Here is a 25,324-nt window from a genome sequence, read left to right as displayed (position 1 = left end):
TATTAATCTCCAGAAGTCAAGTGTGGTTTTTAGTGGCAATGTCAGTTTAAATAAGCGCAATGAGCTTGCGGCTATTTTGGGAGTTGAGTGTGTCACAGAGCATGGTTTATACCTCGGGCTTCCTATACATGTAGGGCAAAATAAGTCTGCTATTTTTGCCTATTTGAAGGAGCGGCTCACTAAGAAACTTGTCAGTTGGAGGTCTAAAATTCTCAGTATTGGAGGTAAGGAGTTACTTATTAAGGTGGTAGCTCAAACTCTGCCTAATTACGTTATGAACTGTTATGCTCTACCCAAATCTCTATGTGATGATCTTCAGCAACTTTGTTGTCAATTTTTTTGGGGAAGTTCTGATGACCGACGTCGAATTCATTGGCGGTCTTGGGAGAGAATGTGTCTCCCAAAAGAACAAGGAGGTATGGGCTTTAAATATTTGCATGCTCACAATCTTGCGATGCTTGCAAAACAAGGCTGGAGACTCCTTACTAATCCAAATTCTCTTGTGGCTCAAGTTTATAAAGCTGTGTATTATCCTTATGGTTCTTTCCTTATGGCTGACATGGGCGAGAGGCCATCGTTTTCTTGGAGAAGCATTTTGGAAGCTCGACCGGTGTTGCAAGCTGGTTTATCTTGGTGGATTGGGACTGGTGTTTCTATTAGTATTTGGGATCATGATTGGATCCCTTCTGTTCCCCATCACTCTGTGGTTAAACCGTTGGATACCATCTTTGAAAGGGTTGCTGACTTGATCAACCCGGACACTTGGACCTGGGATGAGGCTGCTGTCCATACGTGTTTTGAATCACAGGTGGCTCACCGGGTTCTTTCTATCCCTCTTAGTCGTCGATATGGACACGACCGAGTTGCATGGAAGCTTCACAAGAAGGGTTTCTTTTCTGTGAAATCAGCTTATACAATAGCACGCGACTTCTCTATTGGCAATGTGTTTGCCTCTCCTTCTAATAGGGATCCTTATGGCCCGGTTTGGAGAGCCTTGTGGAAGGCTAAAGTCCCTAGTAAGGTGGCTATTTTTGGGTGGAGAGCAGTCCATAACCTCCTGCCTACCCGTGCTGCCTTATCTTTGAAGGGTTATAATGGGGACTTACAGTGTGTTGTTTGCTCTAGTGGTGTGGAGACGGTGGAACACCTGTTCTGTCAATGTAGTTTGGCTAGAGAGATAGTGGGAGCTCCTCCCTTTATCATTCCGGTTTCCTCATTATCTTGGAAGGATTGGTTTTTAGAACGGGTTAACTCGCTGTCATCAGATTGTTTTGATAAATTGCTTGTGTTGCTTTGGAATATTTGGCAGAATAGGAATGACAAGTTATGGAGAGATTGCTCTAAGACTGGTCCTAGCATCGTGGCCTCTTCTATGGCATGGTTTGAGGAGTATTCCCAGGTCAATCAGGCTACTGTATCTCCTGATCGGCGAGGACCTATGGGTCCAACACGATGGTTTCCTCCAGCGACTGGTACCTTAAAACTGAATGTTGATGGTGCGTTCCTATCGTCGATTCAGTATGGAGGTACAGGGGGAGTTCTCAGGAATGATCAAGGGGATTTTATTGCTGCCTTTTCCTACAGAGCTGAGTCTGTGCTCTCTCCATTACACGCTGAACTCTTAGCCTTGAAGTATGGGTTAGATTTCCTCCACGCTATGAATGTCACGAAGGTGGTCGTGGAAACTGATTGTTTAGTGGCAGTTCAGGCCATCAATTCTTCGACTGAGGATTTGTCTGAGCTAGGTGCTTTGATTCATGACATCAAAGACCTTGTAGGTGTAGTGGGAGATGTTACAGTTGGTTTTACTCCTAGGCAGGCTAACAGAGTTGCTCATCGCCTAGCTAGTTATAGTTTTGATTCAAACATCCATCTTGATTGGTTTGGTCATGCTCCAGAGCTTGTACTGGATGCCCTCATGTACGATCATTATCGTATTTAGTAATAAAATCTCTTTTCTTTCAAAAAAAAAAAATCCTTTTAAGTGTTGATCGGGACGATCTTCTCTGAGATCATTGATCCATTTGATAGATAGATGATCGACGAGTAACACTGTTAACAAGATGAGAGATATCTTTCTAGAATAATAGAAGCATACGTGGATAATATATACATACCTAGTAAATACATTTATTATATTTACTGACCAAAAAATTTGTTCACCTGGTCAGTTACTGACCAAAAAATTTATGTTCAATAAGCTTTAAATTTACATTCAATGGTGGAAAACAAAACACATCAACTTAATAATAATTTTTTCTGCCATTGAATTTATATCCAATGGTGGTTGAGCATTATTTTCTTGGTCAATAACTAACTAGGTGAACATTTTCATCTATCAATAACATTCAGAAGTTGAGATCTTGTTGAGCACACAGTCAAATATTAAATACATGCTACAGTGAAATTTGTTAAAAAATATCTTTAAAAATGGATAGTTATGTCGCCACTAAAGAAAAGAAAAATAAAGTTATTTTATCAACCTTTAGACATTGGGATAAAATAACGAATAGCAATGCATGACTATAGTCTAAAACTAGCAATGCATGCCTTCCCCAAATTGGAGGGATGAGATACAAGGTCGTGCACGCGCACCGACTCAATCACTCCCTAGTTTACCAAGAGACAAGAAAAGAAAAAATTTGTTTTTTTTTTTTCTTTAAATTATTTTAAATTCAAAGTCGCATTTCCAAACACGCCAAGCCGCCAAGGTAGCTTCCTACTCGTGTATGATAACGACTGGCCATCTATACAGTAGCATGGACAAGTCGTTCTTCAACTCTACTGCCTACCAATGGGGTATGACAATGATCATTTCCCCCTTCCGATCAGTGAGTCTCAAAGACAAAACACAACCAGACATTATCTATATACCTTTTTTTTTTTTTTGGAGAGAACATTATCTATATACCTAAGTCTTCACAAGCCTTCATCCAGGCACAAAAAACTCCCACACAGTTATTACAATGAAGCCAGTTCTCATCCCTCTCTACCTTTCTGTGTTTCAGTACATCATCGTCCAACTGCTGGCCGGTCAGTCGCTACCTATATACACTCCTACTGATAATATCACCCTTAACTGTGGCTCATCCGGTGACAATGTCAGTGACTATGATTCTCGAAATTGGAGTGGAGATATCAACTCAAAGCTTTTCCCTATAGAAGTTGGTCGCGCATCCAAAGCTTTGAAAGCACTACCATCGTCCTCCTCGAGAGGTACCGTACGCCACAGCCAAGTACCGTACACCACAGCAAGGCTTTCTTACTCGGAATTCACTTATCCATTTCCCGTCAGTCCGGGCCAGAAGTTCATTCGCTTATACTTCTACCCAGCTTCATACAGCGCCGAGTTCTCCCTCTCTGAGTCTCTTTTCTCTCTCAAAGTCGGTGCCTTCACTCTTCTCAAAGACTTTAACGCTTCTGCAAATGCCGATGCCGATCGATCTGAGACGGTACTCAAAGAATTTTGTACAAACGTTGAGCGAGAACAACAGATCCTTAACATCACATTCACTCCCAGCAAAGAAGCATATGCTTTCATCAACGGGATTGAAATATGGTCGATGCCAACAAATCTTTATTACTCTACTGCTAACTCTCTCAGCAGCAGAAACTCATATCCAGTCAAAAACAGCACAGCTCTACAGATGCTATACCGAATCAATGTTGGCGGAAGCATAGTTTCGCCCAAGGAAGACACCGGCTTGTACCGGACTTGGGATGCCACAGACCTCCTTTATTTGGATGATCAAAGTACAAGACTCAGTGTTCTTCAACAGAACAGGAATGTTGAACTCAAATTTATCAAAATACCAGAGTACATAGCCCCAAAAGTAGTTTACCGAACAGGTCGGTCAATGGGGATGAACAAAACCATCAACGAGAATTACAACCTCACCTGGTTATTTCCGGTAGACTCTAACTTCTCCTACCTGATTAGATTGCATTTTTGTGAGTTTGAGTCTGAAATTACCAAGAGCGGAAACCGGACGTTTAAAATTTACATAGCCAATCAAACTGCTGAACAAGGAGCAGACATAATTCAATGGAGTGGTGGAAATGGGATACCGATATACAGAGACTACATCTTGCTCATGTCTGACCCTGGAAGCCAGAAGAGAGTTAACCTCTCTATTGCGTTGCAAGTTTCCCCACTAGATTGGTTGAGTAGATATACCGATGCATTGATGAATGGGATTGAAATCTTCAAATTATTCAACCCAGATGGCAATAATGTCCCTCTGAAACGCAACCCACCACCAGAGGAGACACCAAAACAGCAAACTTCACACTACAAGATGACAACACAAGTACAAATCATCATTGCTGCTGTTGTGTCCAGCATACTTGTGTTTTTGGTCCTCGGATTTTTGGTCATCAAGCGACGATGGAAAGCTAAGGACACTAACTCCAGCCACAGGATAACGAGGTCAACCATGATCCCGGAGTCACCTTTACCTTCTTATTTGTGTCGTTACTTTTCGCTGGCAGAGATCAAGGCTGCCACCAAAAACTTCAATGATACTTTCATTATTGGAGCTGGAGGATTTGGCAACGTGTACAAAGGATGTATCGAAGGTGGAGTCACTCCAGTTGCAATCAAAAGACTGAAACCAGAGTCATCCCAGGGTGCCCACGAGTTTAAGACGGAAATCGAGATGCTCTCTCAACTTCGTCATCGTCATTTGGTTTCGCTCATTGGATATTGTGCTGATAAAGGTGAGATGATCTTAGTGTACGAGTATATGTCCCGTGGAACCCTTCGTGACCATCTCTACCACAATAATAAACCACCTCTTTCTTGGAAGCAACGGCTTCAGATTTGTATTGGCACAGCCCGCGGGTTGCAATACCTCCACAGTGGTGCGAAGGGCACCATCATACACCGTGATGTGAAGAGCACAAACATCTTATTGGATGACAAATGGGTGGCCAAAGTTTCAGATTTTGGGTTGTCCAAGGGCACGACTAACATGTCCAAAACCCACATCAGCACGGTGGTGAAAGGTAGTTTTGGGTATCTGGACCCGGAGTACTACCGCCGACAACGTCTGACTGAGAAGTCAGACGTGTACTCACTTGGTGTAGTGTTGTTTGAGGTATTGTGTGCAAGGCCAGCAGTGATGCAGGCAGAAGAGCTGAAGCAGGTGAGCCTGGCTGAGTGGGCCAAGAGCTGTCATCAGAATGGGGAAATTGATCAAATCATTGATCCAAGTTTAAGAGGTAAGATCCCAGCCGAGTGCCTGAATAAGTTCACCGAAATAGCTATCAGTTGCATGCATGACAATGGAACAGAACGGCCGTCCATGACTGATGTTGTTAGGGAGCTTGAACTTGCATTGCAGCTTCAGCAGTGTGCAGAAGGGAATATCAACTGCACTGAAAGGATTGTTGAAACTGAACCAAGCAGTAGTGAGCAAAGACATGCCACCAACGATTCCATTAAATGTATATCAGCAACTATCTTCTCTGAGATTAACAACCCAAGTGGGAGATGATGAGCATCATTTCTTGCAATCTGGACAGAATCATGAACAAGTTAGTGTATTGCATTATATATTTGTACTGGAAGGAAAACCAATAGAATGCTATATGTAATGTGCCATTTTCAAATCACATTACACCTCATTCTATATGCCCATGGTATTCCTAGCATTACTTGTCACCATTGTCCTATGTAGCTTATGAAGCTCTTTTCCATCGAATGCAACGGAAGAGTTGGCCATAATATAAGAAAGCCATCATTTGGAAGCGAAGAATAATAACACATTTGTTATAACAAAACTCTTTTTTACTGTAAAAATTTCCTACACATTTAGTTCAAATGTCCAAATGGGAAATAATGGGTTATCACAATTTACTAATAGAACTCCCATCTATAATTCAGAGGGTAGTCTAAACTAGGATTCCAGTAATCATCAAAACTGCCCCAAGTCTGCTCATCAAAATCATCAACTGTTTCATAGTCGAAAACCAATATATCCTACGTCAAGGATAGCACAGAATGAGAGTATCTTAGTGAATACAAACAGAGATAAAACAAAGAACTGTCACCCCAAAATAACTGGCATCAAGTTGTTGCAATTACTTTAATGAACCACAAATCTTAGTGAAATATGGAAAACCCATGAAGAAGGTTAATTTCTAACACAAACAAAGAAGATCAATTTTTCTGGTTTTCCAGAATGGTGTTGGAGATTCACCTGCATATCTCTGAAGGGATGATACGTACGCAATAAAGCTACAAACTTTGAACTCCTGAAAACACTGAAGCATTCCTCCAGATACCAATTTCTGTACTCCTGCCATTCTCGCTTCGGCAAACCAATTTTGGATTGGGAAACGGCGGCGCTTCACTGTGAATGGCTTTTGATTCGGGTACGAACCCGTTTCTATTTAGAACTGAAGAACAGTTATCATGTATTTAGAACTAATTACAATATTTTCATTTCTCCAAAAAAAAAAAAAAAAAAGACAACATGTTCAAAAGAAAAAGTCTGAACCAAGGTAAAATTGTCGTAATTGGCCCATGTGATAATTACTGGTTTTTTTTTTCTTTCTTGAAATGGCCTGAACTTGTCAAAATGAAAACATTGAAACATGTATCGAGCAATCTTGTTTATCCAGAACTATACTCGTTATGGCCTCTAAAACAGGCTACGCAAATTTAACTAAACGCCTTAAGGCCTTATCATTACTACTTGTAGATGGAGACAAACTTTTCAATTAGACAAACATGTACATGAAGAGAAAAGTCATTCAACACAATAATACTAGGCTTAATTCCAATTTGATCCCTTAGAATTGTATTTATGCCAGTTTGTTATGCTAGAATTCTTAATTTAGCTAATTTGCTATCCAATAGTCAAATTAGCCAGTTTCCGTTAATTTTTCCATCCAGACGTCAATTCGTGTAATTGAGAGTATTTTTCAAATTGAAACTTGACGCAGTCGGAAAAGATCACCTAGGTTTACAAGTAATAAACCTAAAACAAAGGTTCCGGAGTCCACCAGAAATAAAATAGATAAATCTCAATTTGATTGATAATATGATAAAAGATAGTTATGCAGCCGTTTAAGGTTGCTTATATATGAGAAAAGAAACCCTAGGGCGACTAACAATGAAACCCTAAAGCCCACGGGTAAAAAAAAAAACAAATAAAAAAAAAACTAGGAAACCGAAAATTCGAAAAAACAGTAAATTGCAATTTTGAGGCCCTAAACGACCTCGAAAGCCCGAAAAAGCCCACACATCGTGGCATAGGGACGAGTTTTGTTCCTAGCGCGATTCCCTTTCCGGAAAGCTATGGCGCGCTCCAATCGGACACCAAGCTATGGCGTAGCTACTAGTAACTTTCGTTTTCCTCCTTTTGCACGATCAAACTGCTCTTCGAATTGGGCTGCCATCCGTTCTGCATCAAAACTAGACTTCCAAAATATTTTTGGGATTTACCTTAGAAAGCTGGATGCAAAGTTAATCTCCTTTCCTTTTGTTCCAACCGAGGAGCAATTAGCGGATATACTTACCAAAGCTGTATCTAGCAACTTGTTCCATGACTCACTAGGCAAGTTGGGTCTTCGTGACGTTTATGCCCCAACTTGAGGGGGAGTGTTGACTTGTGAGTCATGTTGTGTAGAACAAGTTTGCTTGCATATAAAGTAAACTTGTAGGAGAAGGATCTTGTAGAAGAAGGAAACTTAGAGGACACGAACACTTGGAGAACAAGATGTGTAATGTAATAGTGTAGGGCTTGTATATATACCCCCATTTACACCATTGAATTAATATGAGAAAATTCATCACTCACAAATATCTCTTCCTTTCCATTTCATATTTTGACTAAATATTGAGAATAATACAGACCACACAAACATCAAGCCATCTATAGAATACAAAAATAGCATAGCTATCATGCAGCAACTGGAGGAGATACGGTAGCACCTAGTGATGTTGCCGTATTCTTAGTGGGTGGTGGAGGTGGGGATTTGCTCGTTACTTTTAGGCTCCGAGTGGGCACTATTTTCTTGCTAACAATGACATTTTGACATCCAAAGTTGCCTTCTTTTCTTCCAAGTATCCTTGTCAAGCCATGTATACAGTCAACATGCCATGAACTCTTCTCATCACCTATAGTCATCATAAGAAAATTGCAAAGCAAGAAATCTTAATAGCTAGACAATATGATCCTTGAAACTTAGATTTATTAAAGCCAAGAAAATTAAAACCTCATGATTTGTAATGCAGAATTCAAAAAATGGAAGAATTTTATCATATTAAGAAGTTATTACCATTAGGAACTAATGCAGAAGTTGCAGGAAAAGCACCCACAAGAAAGTATATTGCTATTACAGCTAAAGCTAACTTCGCCGGAGAACCTTTCATCATTGAAAGCCGGAACAAGAAGTTTTAAAAACCCTAAGTCAATGGAACTTCTTTGTTATGATCCTAGGATATTGCTAAAGAGAGATTTATAGAGACTCTTCTTATGCTAAATTGTGTTCAATCATATTATAATTACTGTTGTTGTTTTGTTTAATGAGCGTTTGGTAGTAGGAGAGATGTCTATACTCTATACATGTTTAGGTGACTAATTATGGAGTTGACTATGAATTTGCATGTTACTTCCATTGCTTTCGCGGAAAGCACAAGCACTATTACCATACAGTACATGTGTCGCACTTCAACTCCAGATTTTTATGTATTTGCATTTTCCCTTTTCCTATCATCTAAAAAGAGAGGATATACTAGAGTAGAATATAAAGAATGGTGATTTACAGTTGCAGGACTAATAGTCTTAAGAAATCCTCAACTTTAATTGTTACTGTTCATGGCTTTATGCATAAGTTCAATCAAACTTAGGATGTTAAATTAATAAAAGCCAGAATCTTCATAGTTTAAGATATACAGCTACTTGGTCTGTTTTTTATCTGAAGTCAACCATTCCAGCAAGTTGCTTGCAAGAACCAAGAGCCACAAAAAGAAGAGCATCTTGAGAATGTTGGTCAAAAATGAAGCGTTTGAATTTTGGAAGTGGGATGAAATTTTAGCATCTAAAATCTAAAACCTTTTGATGAATTGAATATATTAGATGATTTTTATGTTGAGGATATATACAACCCACATGGGAAAAATGAGATATTACCTATGGGATTTATAAGGATTTGAGTCACTTCATCCATTGCCAATTAAATTTTAGATGTGAACCCCATATTACTTTATCATAGTATTAGAGCAGATTATCTTACGGGTTTATAAGGGTTCAGGTCACTTCATCCATTGCCAATTGGTTTTGGATGCGAACCCTAGATTACTTTATCATTATTTTATTAAGTACTACTTGTCATGGACCGTGAAACTTTAGTAAGTAGTGTTATGGCAATGCTACTTGTGACACTATATCTGAGTTCCTCGAGTCAAATTTGCATTAATATACTGTAGAAACTATTCAACAGATGTACATACAGAAGTAGCCTATTGTAGAAAGGCCTCAAAGCCTAATGAGTTGCAAGTGAGGCAAAACATTGAAATACAAGCTTCACAAGGGAACGATCAACCATACATAAACATCAATAGGCATCATGAAAGGACTGGAGATTTAGAAGCAATCTATGTGCTTTAGCCTTATTTCTTGTGGGTGGAGGTGGCGTGGATTTTTTTGTTACTGTTCTTAGGTTGCGAGTTGGCACTACTTTCTTGCTAGCAATGACATTTTGGCATCCAAAGGTACCTCCTCTTCTTCCAAGTATCTTCCTCAACCCATCTTTATCAACATGCCATGAACTCTTCTCATCACCTTCAATCACAAGAAAATGACAGCAAGCAAGAAATGTTGAAATATAACAAGAAAGTTTGATCAATTCACTATACAAAATTTTTACATAACAAAGCCAAAAAGTAAAAACCTCATATATCTAAACAACATATCTAATTTTAAGTAAACAGTATTAAGATATTATTACCATTAGGGATCATTGCAGAAGTTGCAGTAAAGGCACCCAGAAGAAGATATACTACTAATAAAGCTAAAACCAACTTTGCCGGAGACCCACTCATGATGGAAAGCAGGAACAAGAAGATGTAAAACAGTAGAAGCCTTAATATCAGAGGGAATTCTTTGTCATCATGCTAGCTGGCTAGGATATTATGAATACTGAAGAAGCATTAATTTATATATCCTCTGCGTTATGCTAAATTGTGTTTGATTTGATTATAATTGCTGCTGTTGGCTTGTTTGGTGACCGTTTGGTAGTAGGATGGTTGTCTATATTTAGGTTAAGGATTTATGGAGTTTGACTTCGAATTCACATGTTGCTTCCATTTCTTTAATGGAAAGCTCAACTTAATTCAGAGTTTTATATGCCATTGCTTTTCCTGTCATCTAAAAAGACAGAATAGATTATGAGGATGGGGGATTTATAATGTTCTTCAGAACTCTTGCATGACTAATATACTCTTTAGACATTCTCAATTTTCTAAGTGTTCATGCACAACTTTTTTGGAAGAGTTTGGGTATGAATCAGAATTGGGTTTATGCTTGAATGCTTTGAGTGTATATAAATATTGCTGGATTAAGTGTGCTGGATGATCTTTACACTAGAAAACCTCTCCTTTTATAGACTCCATTGGAGAGGATTTGAAGTTTCTAAACATTTGAAGTTCTGGGTAAAGCAATGTTTTCTTATCAATCTATTCAAAATCTCTGCCCTAAGTTTAGGAAAAGTGATGCTTGCGTGGAAGATGAGAACTTGGGAGAACATAATGGTTGTCACAGCAATTGACAATACCTGTAGCAAAGGCAGCTGTAGTGACGGGAAATAGGGAACAAGGCAGACTATGGGTGAGGGGAATTGGAATGTGTAAACTCATTGTTTAAGGAAAGACCACAATATTTCCCTCTCGTACTTGGGTTTTTGCTAATCTCTCTGTGTATTAGGTCACTGCGCATAGGGAAAAGAGGTAAGACGAGAACGAAGAAGAAGAAAAAGGGAAGTTGGGCAATATGCATGGGTTTTTGGTTTTAAAGGAAAGACTGGCCTAAATCTCATGTTCACAATTTCGTTCTTGATTTAAGTCATTGGGCTTGGATTTCGGGTCCAAGACCGAAATCACCAATGACACTAAGTCAATAGACGAGCATTATGTATTTCTGTAACCTTCCACACCACACCCACTTCTGCAAGCTCCAAGAGTGTAGTTGTGCCTTGGGTCCACATGCGTGGCATGATGGTTCAAGAAGAAATGTAACTTTTTGTCTTTCCAAATGTGGTTTGCATGTGTATTTCCTCATCGGAGTTGAAATGTGCATGCGATATGTCCCGTGATTTTTTGGATATCAACAACCTAATAGCATTCCTAACTATCTCTGCCTTGCTAGGTTTTCAACTACTATTTAAATCTCTCATTGATATGCTTTAGTATGAAGAACCCATTTTTGTTGAAAGCCTGCGTTAAGTCGAATGAAATTGAAGGAGTAGTCAATGGAAGAGTCGTATTGGAAGTGAGGGTTTAGAGAAAGCCTGATTCAAAAATATAAAAATACGCTCACATGTATAGCACGTCTTCACGTCTTGACGAAAAAAATTAACAGAAACTAGTTAATTTGACAATTGGGTAGTAAATTGGCTAATTTTACTTAGTCTTCAAATTAACACTGAAACACCTTATGTCCATGTGGGTTGAAACTTGGGACTTCCCTTATGGCTCAAGTTATCACCATGATGGATCCAAGTATTTGATTCAACTCTCAACTCTCGAACATACATTCAGTTTGAGCTTGTATAACCTCATGAAAATATGATCCCAAGGCTCTAGGAACAGTTTTGTTTTAGGTTGTAAGATCCTAGTTTGTGGGAGATGAGTTTTTCTAGATCGTGTTAAGGTTTAGTTGCAGCAAAGCATGAAATTTCAGGCTCTAAGTTCAAGGTTTCCTAACTGTCGGTTTTAAAGTTTGTACGCTCTTAACTACGTTGAATTAAATGAATAATGCAGTCACTTAGATGATGTTCTTTATGTTGTACCGCGAAAATGGTGAGACATCACAAATAATTTTTGTCCCTTAATATATTGTCAGTTTTCAGTTAAAAAATTTCATAAAATATTTTATTGAAAATTTAAAAAAAAAAAAAAAAAAAAAAACCACTGTATACTATGGATATGGGAATTCTCATCTCTGTCTCATGCTTGTTTTAAGAAAGAAATTATTGTGGACTTCTATCTGTATACTCATTTTCACGGTATTTCTGAATATCTGCAGAAAATCATTATTTTTTATTTTCTTTTCTTTTTCTTTTTAATCTCCACTCAACTCACCTTTATACACTAGTTAAATTCGAACTTATGACCCCTATAAATAACAATCTACCGCTCTCATGACCGACCACAAACAAATAGGGTCTTGCTAAATGTACCCAGCAAATTTTTTAGTATACCCAGCAATCAAAAATTATTTCATATTTTTCCACTTTACCCTTATTCAAAATGTGAAGAAACATATATCACACCCAGCCACCATGCCATCCCCCATTTCACCATGCGGCTGACAGACCTCAGTCGTTTGGCAGCTTCTTTTCCATCTCTGTGATATTCTTCTTTTGTGCAAGGAGTTGAAATTACACTCTGGGTATTCTATAAACCCCATTGGAGACATTTGCTATAGTTAATTCTTCTTTTTTCCAAAGACATTGCACACAGCTTATGTGTTCAGTTACCACTCTCATATTGCAGAACTGATTCTATTCCTTTCATTTTGAATTGTGCAAGAGAAGACCACAATATTAATGGCTATGACCAATTTGTTTGAGCCCAAAAGTAATTTTGGCAAGATCCTTTAGTGGGTTTAGAATAGCAGGCCGGTACTTGCGGCCCAAAAATAAGTCTACTTGGAATTGGGTTACAGCTTCGCCCATTCCGAAACCCAAAAGGAAAACGAGCCCTTATTAGAGTCAGGTAGCGGAGATTGAATAGGAAACTGCAATCAATAATCCTTCTATGGCAAGGAACCATCGAAACCCTAGGTATAAATACTGTAACGTCCCGAACCTAAATCCACGTGTTTACTAGTCATTTGGACGGTAAACGACCTTTACTTTCACGTTTACTTTCGGTTTAGTACTTTTAGTGGCCCTAAAAGTTGACTTTTTGTTCGGGTCAAAATTTGAGAAAATGTTCTTCATAAAAGTTGTAGGGGACGTTAAACCGAGCGCGTGCATATGTGGTACGTAAAAATCGGACTTCGTATGTGAGAGTTATGACCAAAATTGTAAAGTTACTGTTCATGGTAACTTTTGATAAAAATGGAAAGTTACCCGGGTAGGTTTCCATTTCCGGAAACCACCCCAGCTCTTTCTCTCTCCTCTCCCCCGAGCTCTCTCTTCTCCGGTTCGGCCTCCTCCTTCCCCCCTCCGATTTCCGGCGATTCCGGCCACCACAGGGCGTGCCACCGGTCACCAGAGGAGCACCTCCTCCCTCCGAGCACCCTAGCAACCTTGGTTTTCCACGATTTGGCCGGAAAACCACGGATCGAAGCCAAAACCCCTCCGGCTGCAGTTTGAAGCTTTTGCCGATTTCCGGCGATTCCGGCCACCTCCGGTCCCCATCTCGCCGTCGAAGGTTCGGTTTTCATCACTGATCATTTCCCCTATGGCCTTGTATCACGATTTGTTGTGTAGATGCCGAATCGACGAATTGAAATTCTAGGGTTCTTGAGGATTTCTGGGTTTTTGTTCATTGATCAATTTCGGCCGTTTTTAATTGTTATTTGGGAATGTTGTAGTTGAGAAGTTGAATCAGTGTGTTGAGAAGGTGCTACTGTCAAATTTTGGTGGCCATCGGAGATGGTGGCGGCAGTGGCGGCGGTAGCGGCGGCTAGGGTAGTTTATAAATTTCAATTTTTAGCTAGTTAAATTCTATAATTATCATAGAGCTTATATATGAAGTTTGGTGAATTTTGGAGGAGTTTGGAATTGTTTGTGAATTTTCGAAGTTTGGAGTTTTGTGGTGGAATTATGGGAAATCCGGCCGTCGGATTTCCCTCGTTTTCATTATGGAATATGTAAATTGAGGAATTAGAATTGTGGAAGAGATTTGGGTTGAATTTGAGAAGTATTGGAGATAGGGATTTTCGGATTTCGTTTAAGTTCGTAATTATTTTATCGGATTGCCGTTTACGGAAATATAATTGTGTACAGGGCAATGTCGCGAGCTACGGTTAGATGAAGGAACTCGTTTGCGTGGTTGCCAATAGTACTGTGAGTGGACGTTTGTTTTAAATAAGTGATGCATGCATTTATTTTATTAAAGCATGTTCTATTTTATTAACGTATTTTCCGAGCATATAAAGTTAATTGCGAATTATCTCATGGATTTACTTTTAAATAATGATTCTCATGAAGTATTTAAGTTCTATACCGGTTGTGAGTTTTGGTTATGAAGTTGTTATGCTCGGATTCGAATTTATAAATGATGTTGATTTTCGAGGTAATTTTCGAGATTTATACTGTTTATATTATCTTTATAATCGTCGATTTGAGATTTCTGAAAGATTTTCGAAATGGGATTTCGATGGAATAAATTCTTGTTTATTTATTCGATTTTTGGCATTGGGAATGCCTCATTGACAATCTACTTATTTCTTTAGCGTGTGGGACACGCTGTTAATTTATACGACTCTTTGAGTATTTCCGGGTACGGTTGGGAATCGTACCCGTGTTGTCTTTATACGTGGGACATGGGGAAGCTTTATTGATTTATCGGTTTTTAACCACCATACCCAGGGTCGTTATATATATATTATATTACTGGCTAGCCTATTAGTACTCCTCCCTACTTACTATGTGTTTGTAGGTGAGTAGAGGAAAGCATGGGATGCTCTAGAGTGTGGGACACTCCGACCCGAGCCAATAAGGCTCCCTTCTTTTGTATGGTGAAACTTCTTCCCCATATTTTATCTTTATTTGACTAGCGGGGCTAGTCCGTTTTTCACTGTTGCCAGCGGGGCTGGTCTTACTTTCTTGAGAAATGAGATTTCGGTTTTACGATATAGTTTTCGAATGTGGCGACTAGCGAGGCTAGTCAATTTATCGTTTTGGAATTCTTGGATTTAAAGCTAAATGTATTTTTCTAATTGTTGCGTGCATCGGTTATTTAAGAGAATAATTGTGGGAAAGTAGGAAATCATTTTTTTCCTTTAAATTGTTTATTTTTGTCCACTCACGCTAACGTTTTTCGTCTACTTTCCCCTTGGCCTTTCGGTTTCTAATGCCCAGTTTGCAGGCGAATTAGTGGAGGTCGGGCGTACATGATATTTGAGGCATAGTTGTCACTACTTCCGCAGTGTAGGATCACTTGATCCTTTACTCTTCTGTTATATCCCTGTGTATTGTAGTATTGCTCTGCATAACCTTGGGATTAGTATTTTTGAGTTTTGTGTTTTGTGAAAGTGGAGTTGTTGGTAATTGGGAGCAGGGTGGCTCCAGGAGTATAAGGTTGGTTTGCTTGAAGTGTTTAGTGTGTTTTACAGGTTTTTGGGTAGTCCATTTTAGAGGTGACTCTGCCGAATTTTTGGTAGGGTTATCCCTAAGGTGGGCCCCACAGGGCCACCTCGGGTTTCAGGGTGAAATTCGGGGTGGGTCCTGTCAAATACCAAGTTTCAAGGACAAAACAAAGGACAACTCTCAAATCAATCAATCCCTCGGATTATCAAGCCTCCCCGGACCAAACCTTCAACCTCGTTGAAACCCGGCGACCGTACTGCCAGTCCTAGTCTCTCCAAGAGCCGACTGCTAGTGCTACTACCACCGATACTACCAGCGAAGCAAGGGTAACGCCCTCGCAACCCAGCGAAGCTAAAGATACGCTTTAGCAAACCATGTGCTTTCTCAGAACTTCCCAGTGATTACTCTGCTCAACCTACAACGTTGAGTATCGATTCGGTGACGGGAAGAGATCACAACCAAAACTCTTATCCGTAAGGCAAGAAGTCCTTTCTCGGAAGGCAGGAAAAGAGCCTTGTGACGAGGTTGGTGCTCTCCTCGTCCACAACGCTTGATCAAGAAGTCAGGTTAAGGGACGCCCCGACGACTGCACCCCACGGTGCTGGCACGCTCGCTCATTCAAAAGAGACAGTTTGTACCACACTGATTTTCGTGTCAAACACAATCTACTGTAGTTCCCCCTCCATTGTTTAATTCTTCTCCATAAACTTTATTCTACTTTTATATCCCCGGCAAGCAAGGTTTTAAATCTCTGCGATATTTCCGATATATCCCCCGATATCTCATTTTTTCGATGAACCGATATATCTAGGTGTAAATATCTTATCTTTTACCGTTTCTGTGAAATTTCTCTGACATCGTCAAATAACCCCGATATATTAGATATTTGCGATATATCCCCGATAAAGTGAAGAAATATCTGTAAAATTTAAGGTAAAAAAAAAAAACTCGGTAATTCTCTAAATGAAAATATGTGTGAAGAGAGATCTCCTAAAGGCAAATCTGACTATCTGAGTTAGGAGAAATCCCTTCAAGGTGAATCTAGGTGAGTAGAAAATCCCCTCAAGGCGAATCTAGGTGAGGAAAAAAATCCCCTCTAGGCGAATCTTTACCCCGGAGAAATACCCTCAAGGCGATTTTGGGTGAGAAGCAATTCTCTAAAAGTCTAAATGAAAATCTATTTGAGGAGAGATTTGGTACTATGTAGTCTATGACTATGTCTGTAACTCTGTATGTAGTTTGTAACTCTGTAGTTGAATAATAGAAAGAAGATAAAGCCATAAATGTTCAATTATTCAAATGAGGCCAAGTGACATTGCAGAAGGAAGTCATGGAACCATATATGGATGACATGATGAGAAGAGAGTGCAGAGTACGGAGTATTAAATTTTAGCTATGCATCTTGAAAAAGTGAGGAATAATGAAGCTACTGTGTAGTCTGTGAGTGTATAGTCTGTAGTTGAATAGTATAAAGAAGCTAAAAGTTCAAATGCTAAAGTAACTATCAAATGGAATAGGTGTTATGTGTAGTCTGTGAGTATATAGTATGTAGTTGAATAGTATAAAGAAGCTAAAAGTTCAAATGCTAAAGTAACTATCATATGGAATAGGTGAATAACATGCGGATACATTTGTGGATGAGGTAACTTCTTATGGATGACAACCTTAAAAAATTGGGATAATGACCACTTACCCATAGAATACCAAATACAACCTCATACACTCCACCAACTTATTTTCAACCCCACTCACACAAAAGTTTTCTCTTTTTCTCCCAACTATTCTTTTCACTTAATGATTATCCCATTAATACCCCTCTCTCTTGTTTTTACTATTATGGTTTCCTTTTATTTTCCTTTGATGAAACGTGGTGGGCCCATCTCAAAATTATTTGTCTAGATATAATTGCAGCTGAATTGCATCCTCTACTCGACGGTAAACAGTAAACTTTACTATTCATAATTTCGATCGTTGACAGACTAGAATTAGTTGCTATTTGTAAGAATACTAGCAAAGAATTGAAAAAAGAAAAAGAAAAATTGAAAAAACTGAAAGACTATAGAGATAGTCTTAACAGAGAAACTCCCAATTACTGGGATATCATTTATAGACTCCAAACTAGGATCTATAAAATAGAAGAAGATATCGATAATCTTCTATATGTTCTAGAAATAGAACAACAACCACTTGATTATTTGAGCATTGGTTAGATCCGCACATCACTGGTATCAGAGCTTGTAAATTAGCTCAAAGGAGAACCCCTCCTTAATGGGGACAATGTCAGAATTGTTATTAGAGAAAATAAATTCTCTACTCAAAACTTCTGATGAGAAATATCAGAAGCTGTTACTAGAAATATCTAGATGTCAAACTCGTCTAGAAAAATTACCTGCTATAATCCACCAATTGGAAAGATTGGAAAACAAACTGGATTATATCAAGGAACTTCCAAAAACGGAAGAAGAAAAGCTGACAGTTGTCAGTAGAAAAATCAATGAACAGCAAAAAACGCTGGACTCTATGAAAAATATACTGAAGGACAAGAAAATGCCTACAGTAAAAAAGAAAACTAATGGATTCAAACCATTAGAAAAACCAGACACAAATCGTGTTCCAAACATGATTTTTCTGGAACCATCTACTAGTCAGAATAGTATCCGGTATGAAAACCCGGAAAAAAGAGAAATAAAGATGTTAAGCATCTTTGGAAAAAAGAAAGGAGTACAACACCTAAATGCTGAAGAATTTGAGTTCAATAAGATTGAACAAGAAGTAAAAAATTCCTCAATCCCAAAGTTAGATTTCAAACAGATCTACAAAAGAGGAAAGTTTGATTTAATGGACAGCCATTATTTTAAACTACTGGAGATTACAACCCCAGCAACAGCAGGTGGAGAGACTGATCTTCTACTAATCACTCCAGCAGAAGTAGCCAGAGCTCAAGCAAAGAAATATCAATTTATGCATATTGGAGCAGTCCAAGTAGGCATAAATCTACTTGCACGTGAAGGAATAAACTATTCGGTCCTATGTGTTCTACAGGACAACAGGTTAACAGACTTCCAAGATAGTCTGTTGGGAACGCTCGAAGCATCCTTATGCGACCAAGTGGCATATTTCAACTGCTTCCCCAACTTCACCACCAGCTTGAAAGATGCAGCTCACTGCCTCAGACTGAGAGTCAAGACAGATGGCATATCCATGAAAGAAGACATGCAAGAACTCGCAATAGTATACAGGATATACTATAAATTGATGAGTACCACAGTAGCCCCTAAGACAAGGATAACAAATATCCCAGGTCTTACTACTGGATTCCTCACCAATCAGAAGAACCATTCACAGCAGATCCACAAAGTTACTTGGAATGAAGTAACATTTCCTATTGAATGGAAATTATCCGGTCCAAAAAAGCAACCGGAAAGAGCAAAAGCAAAAATCTACGAGAGTAGAAGAACTGGAGAAATCAGCCTCAACTTTGACAATCACAGGAAAAGTGATGTCTGTCCTGAGAACCTCAGGATAAACAGCAGTCTTCTGAGAAGAAGCTACAGCACCAGAGAAGCTAGTGTTAGTGGTACAAAACCCACTATTGAAGAGCCAATATCAGAAGAAGATCTGGAAGTTGATCTATGCAGACCAGTCCATATGCTCAGAGCTGAGAAGCTCTATGATCTCTATAAAGAAGCTGAGAATTGTGAAAGTCCTGAACGATTAGAAAAACTAATCGAAGAAATGAAAGAATTCAAATTCAGAAAGACGAGAAAAGTCTTTCCTTACCAAGATCTTGAAATGGAAGATGGAGAGAGCTCCAGAACTTTCATTAGCAGAGAAAAAGGGAAAGTAAAACTCCCATCTCAGAAAGCCCCCACGGGTAAAAAAGGGGAAAGAAATTCCCAAAGATTTGTCCCAGAAGACAATCTGCCAAGAGTTCCGATCACGAACTATGGCATCTGGTTAAATCTAGACAAGAGTCTAGACAAAAGAAAAACCATTGACCAATGGGTAGATAGCCTGATGATGGCCTCTGCACTTACCCTTGGCAAATTTGAAGCACCAGATTTGCAGGTGTACTATGAAACTACTCTCACAGGAGTAGCAAAAAAGTACTACCTATCCTTCAAAGAAACTGCCAGAGGAAGAGACTGGCTTGAAGAAATCAAAAATTCAAAGTCTCCGTATGATTTTGCAGTACCACTGTACGATCAGTTCTGTGGAGATCTTTCAAATCTGAGTGAGAAAGCCAAAGAAACGGCAAAGTCGAATATCTATGCTCTCAAAATCTGTGACATGAGATATTTCGAAGAATACCTGAATGAGTTTCAGGAATATTACTGTACAATTGGTGAACTAGAGAATACTGATCTAGTTAATCTGTTGCACAGAAAACTCCCTGAGCCATGGAGAACAGCTGTGAGAGAAAGCATAGCTGAAAAACCAATTGAAAGATTTTCAGTTGGAGGAATTGCCGACAGAATCCGACAATTACTGAAAGAGCAATGCAAAGCCAATCTTAGAGCTAAGATGGCCAAAAAACAACTTAAAGGAGTTGAAAATTTCTGTTATGGAATATTAGATATGCCCACGAACTGGGGATGTCATGAGTCCAAATTCCACAGAAAAAAGAAGGAAAAATATTACTCTAAAAAATTCAAAAAGAGTAATCAAAAAAGGGATTGGAAATTCAAGAGGAGTTCCAATTACAAGAAACAAAAGGATGAAGATCCTAAAAAGAAATTCTTCAAGAAAAAGAAGAATACTCATCAGCATAAACAACCAAGCAAGAAAGCTTGCAGATGTTGGTTATGTAAAGCTGAAGGGCACTATGCCAACGAATGCCCTGAGAAGAGTAAAAGATCTACTAAAGCTCTCTTTGAAGAATATGAGCAAATAGTAGAAGTAGCAAATATGAAAGGCTACGAAATAGCCTATTCTGATGATGAAGATGATGACAGGTCAGTCTACTCTGCCTGGTCTGAAGAAGAAGAATCATCAGAAGAGTCTGAGATAGATTCTGAAGTAGAGTACTTCGAATCCAGACAAATGAATGTTTTGAAAATCAAAAATTGGGAAGAAAGCAAGACAGAAGCATTAATGTCTTCTTATCAGGTGAACCCTGGTACATTCGTTTGTGACTATTGCTTATGTCACGAAAAGAATGGTCTCCTTATGTTCTGTGAAGAATCTAAGAAGACTTATCACAAAGAATGCTTCATAGCTGAAGCAAGAAGAAAAACCAAGAATGGCCTTGTCAGCCAATTGGTTGAACAAGAATATGAAGAATATTTCTCTGAACAAAAAGAGAAAGAAGAAGAAAAAGAGGTAGAAACTCTGTTCCAAAAAATTATAGAACCTTCTCCTCCTCCTTCCTCGAAAAAGGAAGAAATCATCGATGAAGAAGAAGTCGATGAAGATGTTGAACTGGTTGAAATACCAGAAAATGTTGAACTGATGAAACCACCAGAAACAGTTCATCTCTTAGAACGACAAGAGATAGCTGTGGCTGCAGATACTGAAACATGGGATCTACTTGGCGAACCATCCGGCAAGTTTGACTATAAAGTCAGATATGACCCTCCGTCATGGCTCAGTAATCCAGACATCAAAGAGATAATTCCTACAGATTGGGATGATGATGTAGATAAATCTCCCACTCAGGAACATGTTCCAGAAGAATGTAAACCATTCATTCCAACGGAACAAGCTCAAGAAAATGAGCTTCATCAATCGAAGGTCGTCTCTACCAGTAGATACAGCAACTACATAGAGATCGGGCTAAAATTCCCGGATCATAGAAAATATCATCTACATGCCTTTGTAGATAATGGATCGGGATTTACTGTTGCAAAGAGATTTGCAATTCCAGATGAACTCTGGAAAGAAGACAAGAAAAAGTCAGCTACTGGTGTTACATTTGATGGGAGCCATCTCACCATGAAAAAAGTAGCAAAAAATGTTCATATCACCATTGGTGGAGGAACATTTATCATCCAGAATGTTTGGCAATCTGAAGGCCAAGGATCTGAATTCTTGTTGGGAAATGATTTTATTCTCCAACAAAGATTCATTCAGGATGAAGAAGCGATAGGCTTCAGAAAAGGAGAACGGGTGTTCTGGGCAGACCGTCTCACACAAGCCAAGAGTGTCGTCGGTCCCGGTTTTACTACTCAATATCAGAGATCGCAACAGAATAGTGGTGATCTTACCCCCTACAAACCCAAATTTGAGCCCATACTCCAAATCAAACAACAAGAAGAACTGCTTGTTGAAGACTCTTCAGAAGAAGAAGAAGAAGAAACTAGTAAAGATGAAGAAGCTAGTTTCATCTATGAGCACAACCTCAAGCACTTTCAGAACAAGCTTGAGTCTCAACAAATTCCCACTCTTGAAAAAATCAAGAAACTACTCGAGCAAAATGTGGATACAAATCCTCAAAAGTTTTGGGAAAAAGACCCAGTGGTCTGTGAATTGAGATTGCATGACATGAACGCTATCTGTCATGTCAAAGCCATTCCTCAGTACAAAGAAGAAGATCAGAAGGAATTCAGAAAAGATATTGAAGATCTCCTGAAAAAGAGATTAATTCAACCTTCCACTAGCCCTCATCATGCTCCAGCATTCTACGTGAGAAATCATGCAGAAAACCTACGAGGAAAAGCTAGAATGGTTATTGACTACAGAGACGTCAATAAGAAGACTGTCAAAGACGGTTATCAAATTGCTCAAGTAAGAGTATTGATTAACCAGCTCAGAGGAGCCAAAGTCTTTTCGAAATTCGATGCAAAGTCGGGTTTCTGGCAGGTCAAGATGCATCCTGAGAGCATTCCTCTCACTGCATTTGGAACACCACAAGGCCATTACGAATGGTTAGTAATGCCCTTTGGTCTAAAGCAAGCTCCCTCAATCTTCCAAAGAAAGATGGACAACATCTTCAAGCATGTGGCGAAGTTCTGTGTCGTCTACATAGATGACATCCTGGTCTTCTCCAACAACAGAGAAGAACACATGAGACACCTCCACGAGGTAGTAAAGCTGATAGTTCAGCATGGGATTATCCTAAGAGAAAAGAAAATCTTCTTTATCCTCGATGAAGTTGATTTCCTAGGAATTAACATCAAGAATGGAGTCATAAAACTCCAACCTCATATCCTTGAGAAGATCTGGAAATTTCCAGATAGAATTCCTGATGCTAAGAGTCTAGAGAGATTCCTTGGTGTCATAAACTATGGGAGAGATTTCATTCCCAAAATCTCGGGGTTAACAGCGATGTTATCTCCTAAGATAAGTTCCAAAAGAAAATGGAACTTCACAGAAGATGATGAAAAGATCGTGAAGCAGATAAAAAATCTCTGCAAAAACCTCCCTCCTCTTCAACAACCAGAAGAGAATGATGAAATTATCCTCCAGACAGATGCGAGCGATAATTATTGGTCCGGTGTGGTTCTGGAAAAAACGCCTGGAACTAACATTGAAAAGATCTGCAAATTTTGTAGTGGCAAGTTCAGCCCTGCAGAACTGAATTATCCCACAGGGGAAAAATAAATTTTGGCTGTCAAGAAAACGATTTTAAATTCTCCAGCTTTTCTTGGAAAACCCTTTACTGTCCGCACCGATTGTGCCAGAGTAAAGAATTTCAAAAACTTCAAACTTGATAAAGCTGCTGATAGAGGAAGATTAGCAAACTGGCAATTATTTCTTAACCAATATGATTATAATGTTGAATTAATTGCAGGAAACAAGAATTATCTTCCAGACGCATTGACCAGGGAAATGGCAATGTTCAGCCAAAGAGAAGACGACGAAGGTCGTAATCCCAGAAGCAGAAGAACTGGGAAAGAACATGAACCTCAAGAAGATCCTATGGAAACCAAAGAAAAGGTTCTTAAAAGGTTTCTGCTAAGTCCTAAAGGATTAGCCTCAACTGATCAATCCCAGGGTAAAGGATTGGCTAGCCTGTCTCAAACGGCAGACGGTAAAGGCTCATCAAGACCGTTGATGGCTGCTGCTTTGCCAAAAAGCAGACCAACTCCAACTGGAGTCATAAATGTTTTTAATTATGAATTAAGAACTTTCGATACTCCTGTGTTCAGAACTGGCAGGAGACTAGCTTATCACCAGAAGGCAATCCTAGACAATCTCTTATTTGCCTTCCAAGAAAGAAGCAGTGGTCTAATGTTCCCGGCACTCTTTGCACTAGCTGAAGAACTATATGAGAATGCCAGACCACAATTTGAAGAAAGTCAGATACAGCAGAGTGCTGTAAGAAAAGAAAAAATTCTCTTCCTTGAAGGTCCAGAAAGTGCTAGGGTTCCAGTCATGGCACTTAATGAATCAGACTGGCATGAATTCCATAGTCTGATAGGAAGACATAATCCAGAAGACCTGGTTCCTCCAACTCTCTTTATCGTTTCCGGTCCTTATGTTGGAAGATACCTGGTTAATGTTCAGAGTGAACATCCTCAAGAACACAAGCTTTGGCTTGTTGAAAATGGTTTTGTCCATAATCTGTGGACTAAAACAAATGATGATCTAAAAGGTTTGCCGCCTATCATTGTCAACACAGTCAAAAATGTAAGAAAGAATGACTGTATGCTTCGATTGAAGTTCAGATCCACTCCTCCAGAATGGATCCATAAGGCAAACGGTGAAGTTGAATATATTCCTCCTTATCATTATGTAAGAATTATTCAAAGGAAATATCTTCAACCAGCCTGTGTAGGGTACAATGGCCAACCAAACTCAAGCATCCCGTGGATGAAGGCCATGACTCTAGAGTATATCAAAAAGATCATCTCTGAAGATACCTATAATACCTTCCTGGCAGCAGGAGAGAAAATTATCATCACTGCTTACGATCATCCTGACGTAGTCAGCAGTGACTTATTCCTATCTCTTACCAGAAAGGAGATAGATTCGACACTGGCATGCTTACGATGGGTGGAAAAGCTTGAAACAGACAACCACTACAAGATGTATGTTGATACAGATGTCGAAGACAATACAACAACAGCAAGGATGGCCCAGGCAGATAACGACTCGTTTGTCCTCGGTCACAACTCAGAAATCGACGAGAACATGTGAAGCAGCAGGTGTAGAAAACACCGAAAGTTCTTTTGGACTCTTCCCAAAAGTGACTCTTGCTTTTCAAAAAGCAGGTGAAAAACATTTCACCTAAAAGAATCTGCTTTTCCCCGGTCGACCTCCACCAGCAGGAGCACTAAGGAAAGCAGGAAATCACGGAGTCGTTCTGTACATTTTGTTGCTTTGAATTGTAATTTGAGTTCCGCTCCCTATATAAGGAGCTTTAGCTTCTTTTAGAAGGCATTCGAAAATTTCGATATCAGTTCAGATTAGTTCTAGTAGCAGAGTGATTTTCCTTCCTGCCTGTGTGAAGAAGTGTGCTTTCATTTCAAGTAAGTACTGTAATCATTCTTATGGATAGCTAAACAGCTTCTTAGCTGTTTACCTGAGAATGAGGCTCTGAAATTTTAGCTTTGTAATTATGTTTATACAAATAATTTCAGTGTGTTCACCCACTTCATCAGTTTTAAGTTAGCAAGTCAAGTTTTCTGTTATGTTCTTATCTTTAATCATGTTCAGCCAGTATCTTATACTTTATTTAAGTTCAGAATTCCTGGTTTTTTAGAAAAAACTTGCCACAGCTTAGGATAGAAACAAGCAGCAGTGATTCCGCCTGTTAAAGTAACCGTTAGGCAGGAGGCCGTTAGGTGAAAAACTTGGGCATGTTGAAGGCTAGTTTTGTTTTTCTCAGAAGTTGGAACAGGATTTTCTAAGAGAAAAATGAGTTTTGGACCCAAAAGTCAGCATAGGA

General features: G+C 39.1%; 1 protein-coding gene across 1 annotated transcript; it reads left to right on the top strand.

Moving 5' to 3' along the window:
* Positions 1-2,762: 2,762 nt before the first annotated feature.
* On the top strand, positions 2,763-5,770 carry LOC112192085 (receptor-like protein kinase FERONIA). Its single transcript, XM_024331620.2, has one exon. It carries the CDS (start codon positions 2,967-2,969, stop codon positions 5,496-5,498), a length of 2,532 nt encoding a protein of 843 aa, XP_024187388.1. The 5' UTR covers positions 2,763-2,966; the 3' UTR covers positions 5,499-5,770.
* The last annotated feature ends 19,554 nt before the right edge of the window (positions 5,771-25,324 follow it).

The sequence above is a fragment of the Rosa chinensis genome, chromosome 3 (assembly GCF_002994745.2).
Source record: "Rosa chinensis cultivar Old Blush chromosome 3, RchiOBHm-V2, whole genome shotgun sequence".
NCBI lineage: Eukaryota > Viridiplantae > Streptophyta > Magnoliopsida > Rosales > Rosaceae > Rosa > Rosa chinensis.
The sequence above is the reverse complement of the archived record's forward strand: the minus strand, read 5'-3'. Positions and strand labels throughout refer to the sequence as shown.